Raw genomic sequence first — 11,297 nt, forward strand, 5'->3', positions numbered from 1 at the left:
GCTCCGATTTTTGTGATCTTCACGTTTGTGTGTTTGTAGTGAGATGTAGATTCATTTTACAAACTTTTTATCTTAATTTTATGCTAATTGGTGTCAGGTTCTAATCTATAGCCTTTGTTTGTTATGCATGATTATTTCTAGATGATTGTATGTTGTTGTGATTACGGAGTATAGACGGTGAGCAATTCGTGGGTGATCAAGAGTACTATTTTGATGAGCAGGATCAGCAGGAACACTTTGTTCAAGGCAAGTATGGCATGAGATCATCCTTATTTCCTATCATCTTTAATATATTTAATCCATATTTGCATGTGTCACTTTGATAGGGATTCCCTATAATTGAACTTATACCTTGTCTCCTATGGGATATGCATTGGGTAGCTTTGTTAGTGCTCAACTAAACCATGATCTTGTAACTTGACTAATGGTATATGCAGTAAACATTAAAATATGACTTTTTAGTAACTTGGAAATAGGGGGCTAGAGTATTTAGCTACTTTTTAAATGCTTCAGATTCCTCTCCCTAAGGACATATTTGTAAGTGATTATCCTTGACTTACAGTATAGCTATGAGGGTCACATGGCTCTGGCTTTAGCTAAGTATGAGGACCGTTTCTAGCTTGTTAGATGTTACCTTTATTGGTGTAAGAATGACTTGACGAATGGGGTGTAGTGTGACCTCCGTCCCCTTACGTATAGGCTGCACGTCATTGTGCCATCGGGAAGGGGAGCTCTACATCTGTTTGTTGAGTGAATCTAATGACCCTAATTTGTTAGATGAATCTTTGAAAGGCTTCATAGTGAACCTTGCCTGCTCATCTTGGAAGTGTTTTCGGAGTAATTAATTGGGCATATGGGTATCACGACTCACAGTGAAAGTGTACAACCTCTGTAGAGTGTAAAATTGGTATATCAGCCGTGCTCACAGTCATGAACGGCCTTAGAACCCTTATGAAATAGATAATCACTAAGAATTATCTGTTTATGCTATTTATTGTTTATGTTTACATTGATCATGTGTTTACTATGGGATTAAAACAACTTGTTGCTACTCTTATGCTAAAATTGTGATAATTAAAAGCTGAATGTTGTTAAACCTGTGTCAAGCCTTTTGAGCCTCATGAACCCTATGTTACACTTATTGAGTACGACACGTACTTACACTTGTTTATTTTCATTATTTAGATAAAAATCCCGGATGGGCAACAGATGGATATGGTAATGATGACTTTTCTAAGGGTTACTAAATTTGTGGTCAACCAGTTGACATCCCTGTGATATGGAGCTTTCGTGAGAGATTTTTCTTTAAACCTGTGTCAAGCCTTTTGAGGCTCATGAATTCCATGTTACACTTATTGAGTACGACACGTATTTACGCTTGTTTATTTTCATTATTTGGATAAAAATCTCGGATGGGTAACAGATGACTATGGTAATGACAACTTTCCTGGGGATTACTAGATTTGTGGTCAACTAGTTGACGTTCCTGTGATATGGAGCTTCCGCGAGAGATTTTTCTTTATATTTCTGCTACATTTATGAGAAGACTCTATCTTATTATACATTATGTAATAAACACTTGTGATGATACTATCTATAATTTGTTAGCTTATGTATGTGACTGATCTCTGGGCACACATAAGATTATGCATCCTATTTTATCCTTAAAAATGGGTGTGACAGTCCTCCTCCTCGTCCTAGGTTTCACGTCTTCAGATTTCTCGGGTGCCTTACGTGTACCTTTGGGCAAGTCATCATCCTAAGGTCGCCCTCTAGTGGCTATAGTGGACTCGAGTCTCCATCCCCCTGAAAGACCGCTTTTGGTCCAGGCGAAGGTGGTGCGGTCAAGTTAGGAACTGACCGTGGATCCTGAACTCTTGTGGAGGTTGAGCAGGAGGCCACTTACCTGGTGGGAGGTTGTGTGGTTAGTGGTCTTCTAGCCATGGGTGGTGCGATGGGTGGCACAATCCCCGCCCCCCCCCCCACATACGGTGCCAACTATTGGGGCCACGCTCCTGCCCCGGACCCTCGACACGAGCCAGCAAGAGTAGGGTCTATGGTACTCCATAGGGAGAAAACACAAGAGGCAGGCATGGGTGAAAGCTCTAGTTTGGTTTTGGTTAATTGATGAAACCCTAAGAGCTAACCTAGTTTATCAAGATAATTATGAGATAGGTAGCACTACTCCAAGTGATGAAGCAATGGCGAAGATCATGACAATGGTGATGGCATGGTGATGGTCAAATGCTTAAACTTGGAAAAGAAGAAAGAGAAAAACAAAAGGCTCAAGGCAAATGTATAAAATGTAGGAGCCATTTTGTTTTAGTGATCAAGACACTTAGTGAGTGTGATCACATTTAGGATAGATAGCCATACTATTAAGAGGAGTGAAACTCGTATCGGAATGCGGTTATCAAAGTGCCACTAGATGCTCTAACTCATTGCATATGCATTTAGGATCTAGTGGAGTGCTAACACCCTTGATAATATTTGTGAAAATATGCTAACACATGTAGCAAGGTGTTTGCAGGGTTGAGATGGGATTCGGCGCTTTTGGAAAAATGAAATGTCTATTTTCTATTGCGCCGGATGCAAAATTCTTGGTGGTTGGCACATTTGAGCAAGGGTGAAGAAGTTAGAGTTGAAATGGAGTTGGTCGAAATGATGCTGGCGTCGGTCTACTGACCGGACGCTGGGTCACTCAGTGACCGGACGCTGAAAGGCTGCGTTCGGTCGAGCTATCAGACGGCACAGTCGCTAGGGTTGAGCACCGGACGCTGGGTCACTCAGCGACCGGACGCTGAAAGGCTGCGTCCGGTCGAGCTGTCAGACGGCACAGTGGCTAGGGTTGAGCACCGGACGCTGGTCTGCGTCTGGTCAAGGTGGACCGGACGCGTCCGTCGAAAAAAACATGCCTCGGGGAGCTTACTGGAAACGACCGGACGCTGGGGCTTCAGCATCCAGTCAGTTTTGACCGGAGCGTCCGGTCAGCTTCGTAGCCGTTGAAATCTGACGAACAGCGTTTGAAGCTGGTGACGCGTGGCGTCCATCGGGCGACCGGACGCTGAGGGCCAGCGTCCGGTCGGTATGACCGGAGCGTTCGATCAGAGCGTGTTTTGCCCAGTGAAGGGGTACAACGGCTCTATTTGATGGGGGCTCTATTTATAGCCCCTATGGCCGGCTCAAGGGATAACTCTTGCACATTTTCATTGACATAGCAACCTTGTGAGCTTAGCCAAAGCCCTCCCACTCATCTCCATCATTGATCCATCATCATTGTGAGATTGGGAGAGAATCCAAGTGCATTGCTTGAGTGATTGCATCTAGTGGCACTTGGTATTCGTGTTGCACTGCGGATTTCGCTTGTTTCTCTTGGTGGTTGCCACCACCTAGACGGTTGGAGTAGTGGTGAAGGATCGGCACGAGTTGGTGATTATTCGTGGCCGCCTTCGGTGATTGTGAGGGGAGTTGTACCTTCCCCGGCGGAGTGCCGAAAGGTAACTCTAGTAAATTGCTCGTGTACATTGAGTTACCTCACTTGTGGGTAGGTTCTTGCAGGTGTCCAATCAGTGTAGACGAGGTTTGTGAAACACCTCTTAGCCGCCGAACCACCAAGTGTTGGTCGACACAACGGGGACGTAGCGTGTTGGCAAACACGTGAACCTCGGGAGAAAATCGATTGTCTCTTGTCTTTGGCATTCTTCCGGTGATTGGCTATATATTCATCTTGTGATTGGTTCATCCCCTACACGTCGGTATAATCACCTTACTCACTTACTTACATTCTTGCAAACTAGTTGACACAAGCTCTTTAGTGTAATTAGAATTGAGAGCTTGCTTTATTATTTATATTCATCTAGTTGAGCTCTTTAGAGTAGCAAGGTTGAGAGCTCTTAGTGAGTAATTACATAGCTAGTTTGTGTGCCTAAGTATTCATTGCAACTATAATTGTTGGATAGGTGGCTTGCAATCCTTGTAGAGCTAGAGCAAGTTTGCATTACGCTATTTGTTCATACTAATCAAATTGCTCTAGTTGAATTTGTAGATTTTTAAATAGGCTATTCACCCCCTCCTCTAGCTATATTAGGATCCTTTCAATGGGACACTAGGCGTGATAAATTTAGGAGTAATTGATAATTAATTCTCTGTCTCTACACTCGTGCCGGCACGGTATTTATATCGCATAATGAAACATTGGACATGTGGCAAAATTACATACACAAAGATGTGCAGGGGAATATTCCTGGAATAATTGAGGGTAATTTGGACTTAATATACTTTGACTCCAATGACTCACTTAACGTCGTGGGGCCTCCGTTTGTGGGGACCACTTCCGGTCACCTCCCGGAGGTGGCTGTCCCTGTGTGCGGCTTCAGAGCGGCGAAGGTGCTCGTTGAGGTGATAACGGACGGTGAAGTGGGGTTTAGAATAAATGGTGAATTCTCTGTAGTAGTGAGTCAAAACTTACAAAGAGATTGACCACATTGGTATATATGTATAGAAAATGAAAGCGATTAAGTGTCTATATAATAACATTCTCAAAATAGTCTAGTACTAGTACTCAACATCAATCAAAAAAATTACTGAAGATGGTACGCGAGCGTACGTCAGGTTTGGGAAAACATACAAATCTGATGACCCAAACCGACCGTTGGTGGTGGCCTCATCACGTGCGAGTAAAGGTAGATGAGACGACATAATCAGCTGCCTTTTCCTACCTGATCTCTGCCATAATTCCCAACTAAAGCCGTCAGCCACAGAGAGAGTGATGAAGGGCAAACAGACAAGCAGCAGATGCGATTAAGCTTAAGTGATTGTTTGTTAGCACTAATACCCGAAGCAGAGTAGTGTGATGGACAGCAACATCCGCTGTAATCAACACGCTAATCGTGGGCCACGAGGCCGGCTTGCCGGCGCGGCCGCGGGACCCGAGTGCGCGCGGGCGGCCGGAGCGACCCGGCCACCCGCTCGTGGAGCGTCGTAGACCACGCCGTATGCGTATGGGTATGGGACGCACGCAGCCGCGGCAATATTTTTTGTACGGTCACCAAGGGCCATGCTCGTCCGAGACCGCATGCATGGTAATGGTATATGCATGGCTGGATGCATGGCCAAGCCTCGGAGACCCGGCCTAACATTACAATACAATATACGAAGTGGACACAACATCAGAAGCAACAACCCTTTTCTCTGAAAGAAAATCTCTACCACATACCATCATCGATCGCTGCTTCATCAGGATGTTCTTGGTACCAGGACACATTCTGAAGAGAATGTTTCATGTCTTATGCTTTTTTGCGTTTTTTTAAATTTGTTATAAATGGTGTATTAGAAAGTTATGGAATGATCTCTCACACGAATTTTGACTACACTGCGGATCAAAAACGGTGACTCTTCCGTCCTAATGGTTTATAGATATATTAACATACATGCATTTTGGGAGCCGAGATTTGATTGGCAGACCCAGCAATAGTGAGTTGCCAAAGACAAGAGAGGATGGGAGACGCCGATGAGAAGATGGGTTGCGTTCGAGGTGAGCAGATTTTTAGTCTGGCGCGGCTTACATACATTTTTTGACAAAAGAAAAAGAAAGGAAGCTAGCTTGCATGCATGCTCTGGTTTAGAATAATGCAATGCAAGAATTATTTGTACCAAACCATATAATTGTATATATGGAGAAAAGAAACACTTTTCCAATATAATATATTCTTATATATTCCAAGTAATTCTTGCATCCGAAATATGCAATGGTAATAATAAAAAACAAGTAAATATAAGGATGATGTGGTAAGAAGATCTAAGCTATCAAACATGCATCCAACGGACAACACGTTAAGTTGGGTCTTTTAGGGACATCACTCAAGTGATGCACATACTTTCCCTGCCCCAAAAAAGTGATGTCCATGCATATATACATGCATTGCCCCCGGCCCACTCATAATGTGTGCAGGCAGAACACTTTCTTCATTCAATTCGTTTATGCTCTCAAGTCGCAATGCAAGCTCCTCCTCCCTACTTTCCACAAGATTTTTCACCCCGTCTTTTGATCACTCGCTCCTATTCGTTTTCTTTTTCTTCTGGTGTGCTAGCTGTGAACCCAAACAACAACAATAATAAAATAGTAAAGAAAAGGGTAGGAGCCACGTAGTACAGCCCCAGAGGCCCGGCATGAAAAGAAAGGTCGCTGGGTTTCTTTATGCCCCAGCTGCTGGAGTGCTGTCTCCCCGCGGGCCGTCGCCTCTCCGTCGTCGCGCGTCGATCTCTCCATATATACGACACCACCCCTCCTCCCCTGCAATGCACACAACACTAGCTAGTGCTCCAACCAAGCAACCAAGCAAGCAGGCGAGCAGCACCACCACACACACACACAAGCTAAGCTAGTTAATCATGGCGGCGGGAGGTGGCGGCGGCATCGCCGACGAGAAGCAGGCCCCTGCCGAGGCGTTCGGCGGTCACCTGGAGGTGGCTGAGATGATGGAGGACGAACAACACAACGGCGGCGAGTCGTCCAGCGGCGTCAAGTCCCGTCTGTCGGGCCTTCTGTGGCACGGCGGGTCGGCGTACGACGCGTGGTTCAGCTGCGCGTCGAACCAGGTGGCGCAGGTGCTGCTGACGCTGCCCTACTCGTTCGCGCAGCTGGGGATGCTGAGCGGCATCCTGTTCCAGCTCTTCTACGGCCTGCTGGGCAGCTGGACGGCGTACCTGATCAGCGCCCTGTACCTGGAGTACCGCACCCGGCGGGAGCGCGACAAGGTGGACTTCCGGAACCACGTGATCCAGTGGTTCGAGGTGCTGGACGGCCTGCTGGGTCGCCACTGGCGCAACGCCGGGCTCGCCTTCAACTGCACCTTCCTCCTCTTCGGCTCCGTGATCCAGCTCATCGGCTGCGCCAGCAACATCTACTACGTCAACGACCGCCTCGACAAGAGGACGTGGACCTACGTCTTCGGCGCCTGCTGCGCAACGACGGTGTTCATCCCCTCGTTTCACAACTACCGCGTCTGGTCCTTCCTGGGCCTCGTCATGACCACCTACACCGCCTGGTACATCGCCGTCGCCTCGCTCGTCCGCGGCCAGGTCGAGGGCGTCCAGCACTCGGGACCCACCACGATCGTGCTCTACTTCACCGGAGCCACCAACATACTCTACACCTTCGGGGGACACGCAGTCACAGTGTGAGTTCAGGAGTCTGTCTCTCTCTCTCTCTCTCTACGTTAGCTGCTACTTAATTAATCACATCATTAGTAGTAGTAGTTTAGTATTGTTAATCTGTCGCTGGATTACTCCTAATCCTAGCAGCATTAGAGTAGCTTGGTACTTAACAGTAGCTCATGCGTATATGCAACGGGCCAACGGTCAGTGGTCCGGCCGCGCGTGCGACCTGGGTGCGCCGTGCGCGCACGCTGCACAGGGCACAGAGCAGTGACTGAGCAAGTGTTGCCCTGTTTGATTAGCTAAAAATACTGTCGACTGATTTGTTACGAGAAATAAATACTGTTTATTGATGCTTATAAACCAAACGAACAGACGTGTGTGGCCATGCTGCTGCTCTCTGTTCTCACTAGTAGGTGCTAGCCTAAGGACGTACAGACCCCCAACAAGGACAAGACCGTTGCATGCATAATGCATCATCCGCGTGCTGCTGCGCCCAGCAGGCCAACCAGCGGCCCCTTCCTTCCACAGTTCACCTGACGGGTCAATAATCCATCCCCTGTTCACTTCTGTCCACACCCATGCAACAGATGCTTGCATGCCACCGACACATGGGTCCCACCCTGCCACAAGGCACCATGACTCCTTGCTTCCGTTCCATTGCCTGCTTCTCGTTCTCGAGACGACGACCCATGCAGCATATGCCTATGCCTGCCATTGCTTCCTTTTGACGTTCTACTATTGCTTTTGCTAAATAGAGTAATTACTAATAACTGCATGCATGCATCCATATATGCTTGCAGGGAGATCATGCACGCGATGTGGCGTCCTCAGAAGTTCAAGGCCATCTACCTGCTGGCGACGCTGTACGTGCTGACGCTGACGCTCCCTTCCGCCGCCGCCGCCTACTGGGCGTTCGGCGACGAGCTGCTGACGCACTCCAACGCGCTGGCGCTGCTGCCGCGGACGCCCTTCCGCGACGCCGCCGTGGTGCTCATGCTCATCCACCAGTTCATCACCTTCGGCTTCGCCTGCACCCCGCTCTACTTCGTGTGGGAGAAGCTCATCGGCCTCCACGACTGCCGCAGCCTCTGCAAGCGCGCCGCCGCCAGGCTCCCCGTCGTCGTCCCCATCTGGTTCCTCGCCATCATCTTCCCGTTCTTTGGCCCCATCAACTCCGCCGTCGGATCGCTCCTCGTCAGCTTCACCGTCTACATCATCCCGGCGCTCGCGCACATGGTCACATTCAGGTCGCCACAGTCGCGGGAGGTACCTACCGTATTACTTGCATTGCTATTGCCTTCATTCGCTCATTCATACTACTACTATACGTACTACACAACATGTACAACAGTAGTAGTACACACAACACACTGTGCAGCTTTAATTCTTGTCCATTTCGATACATACATGTATATCAGCCTGTTCGTTTGGTCGTATTTGGCTTATAAGCTATGGCTTATCAGCCAACGAACAGTATTTTTCTCTCACATCAAACCAGCCAACAGTACTTTCAATCATGACTTATAAGCCAAACCAGCCCAAATGAACGGGGCGTATAACTGCATCCATGCTGCTGTCTTGATCGGCCATCAACATGACGAGACGGTTTCTTGGATGTGCATGGCTACACTGGGGTCCATGCAAGGAGATAGCTATAGTCGCCATTGTCGCATGCATGCAGTCGCCAACAACTTAACGTTGCAGCATGCATGCATTCAGTTTGCTACTAGAAAACACGTACGGCCCACCCTGTCCATCACCTGCGTGCTACCTAGCTGCTGACTGCTGTACGCGCAACCGCCGGCCAATCGATGAGCTAGCCTGCTGCTGCTGCTGCATGGTGAGGCGCGTCGGTGGCCATGCATGCCTTGTCTTAATACATGTACAGCACACTGATTGGAGTCCATGCAAACCTGTAGCGAGATCTCGTAACATCCATCCACACATCGATCTAGATATACATATATATATATACATACAAATAAGCTATGGGTAGTACATAACAAGTAGTGTATATACTAGTATGCATTTGTAGTACTGGTGCAGTCAGCGTCCTGTCACTGAAGGCGAAGACAAAACTGCAGCGACGACAGCACGCAATTCCTTTTCAGCACACAACTGGTGGTGATAATAAAAAAAACCAGCGTACTGGAAAGCCGCACACAAGGGTGCAGAGACGAGCATGAGCCTTTGTACCTTGTGGTGTCGGCGAGCTCTTGGCATGGATGGAGCAAGCGTCCATGCAGACATAATTCGGCTTGCTTGGGGCGTATCGAAGGCGAGGAAGGAAGGGCATACACCATGTAATGATGCAGCCCATCATGTCTGAGAAGCAACAAAAAGAAGCAGTGGTGGAAGGAACACTTGAGAGACCTGCTGAGCTCTCAGCAGTCACATCCATTGCACTAGACACCACACTTTGACATCATCAGTAGCATGGATAGATCATTATATATGCCGTTTCATTTTCCCCATTATATATATTTTTCACTTGATTGGTGATTACATAGTACTAATAACAGTGGCTTACACCACGACTGCAGAACGCTGTGGAGCGGCCGCCGAGGTTCGCCGGCGGGTGGACGGGCGCGTACGTGATCAACTCGTTCGTGGTGGCGTGGGTGCTGGTGGTCGGCTTCGGCTTCGGCGGCTGGGCCAGCATAACCAACTTCGTGCAGCAGGTCAACAACTTCGGCCTCTTCGCCAAGTGCTACCAGTGCCCGCCGCACCTCACTGCCCTGCCGGCGGCTCCCGCGGCCTTCGCGCCGCCACCAATGGACCGGGCACCCTCCATGCCACAGGCGACGGCGTTCAATGCCACCGGCGGGCTCTTCTTCCCTCCGGTGCCAGCCCCGGCTCCGGCTCCGTCGCCGATGATCAACTTCTTCCTCCGCCACCACCACCACAGGCACCACGGCGGCCGCCACGGCCTGTGACGACGCGCTAGCGCTATATATGGATCTGGCCGTGCATGCCGCCACGTACGGCAGATTAGTGTACTCGATCGATCCAGTTTGCAGTAGTAGTTTTAGTTAATTAGTTATTGGTCAGCACGCAGAGTAAGCTAAGGTGCAAGTTAGCCTGATTAGTAAAAGTTGTATGTCGTCAAATGCCCTCTCTTGTACGTTCAGATAAAAGATCGAGATCGAGATGGATGAGAGTCTGGCCGGTGACAAGCACGGCTAGGTACCTCTAGCTATATCACCATCATATGTACCCGTAGCAAGCATGCATGCATGCCAAGCATTGAGACGATACGTTTGGAGTCTCTTGTCCTGTACCGTGTCCTTGTGTGGAGCTGCTTTCGAGAAAGAGCTAAGCAGAAAAAGAAAAAGAAAAGCGAAATGGAATGTTGTTGTTATATTCTCCTCTCACTCACGCAGTCATATGCCGGCCTATGTTTTCTTGTCACTGCTTCACTGTGTACTAGTATAAAGGACGGAGCTTTGTTGAGCACTGTCGACACTGAGAAGTACGTGGTGTGTGTACCTGAAACATGGTGAGAACCTTGTCCATATGTACAGGGTAAGTGGGGAGCCGTATCATGAATTCTAATGCCAAGTGCTCTCCACTTTTTTTTTCCTTTTTTTTGTGTGTTGAGAATCAAGTGCTCTCCACTCTAAACTTGAGTTCTGAGCACTGTTGTTGGACGGGGGTGCCGAATACACGGTGTCCGAGTAAATCGGAGAAAATAAAGGAGCTTGGCCTCCTTTTGATTGAAAATGAACCCCGTCTGATTGCGCTGCTGGGCCTGGTCTACAAACTTTTAGAGACGAAGAAGACTATACACATGCCAGTAGTGTAATGTAACGTCCTTTAAGACGATATATATGTACACAGTACACATACATTTTTTAATGTCATCATGTTGAGAAACAGAACACTCATACATTTTTTTTAATTTCATCATATTGACAAACTGAACATAATTAACTTGTAAGAGATCCAGCTCAGGTTTATCGAAAATTTTGAATCCACCACTACATGTAACTATAGGTGAAGTGCTTGGCGTTTTTCCACCAAATCTCTCTTAGCTCAGGGATCTTACATATCCTAAGTTAGTAGCTTGGAACAATCTGTTACCCTGCATTGCCTACTTACTTGGACTATTCCACCGAAGGCGGTTCTCAAGACTTGGT

The 11,297-nt window shown here is 47.9% G+C and overlaps 1 protein-coding gene across 1 annotated transcript; it reads left to right on the forward strand.

Moving 5' to 3' along the window:
* Positions 1 to 6,315: 6,315 nt before the first annotated feature.
* LOC136490909 (auxin transporter-like protein 3) lies at positions 6,316 to 10,502 on the forward strand. Its single transcript, XM_066487114.1, has 3 exons — positions 6,316 to 7,178; positions 7,959 to 8,424; positions 9,702 to 10,502. The coding sequence occupies exons 1-3, from the start codon at positions 6,391 to 6,393 to the stop codon at positions 10,092 to 10,094; spliced, it is 1,647 nt and encodes a 548-aa protein (XP_066343211.1). The 5' UTR covers positions 6,316 to 6,390; the 3' UTR covers positions 10,095 to 10,502.
* The last annotated feature ends 795 nt before the right edge of the window (positions 10,503 to 11,297 follow it).

The sequence above is a fragment of the Miscanthus floridulus genome, chromosome 1 (assembly GCF_019320115.1).
Source record: "Miscanthus floridulus cultivar M001 chromosome 1, ASM1932011v1, whole genome shotgun sequence".
NCBI lineage: Eukaryota > Viridiplantae > Streptophyta > Magnoliopsida > Poales > Poaceae > Miscanthus > Miscanthus floridulus.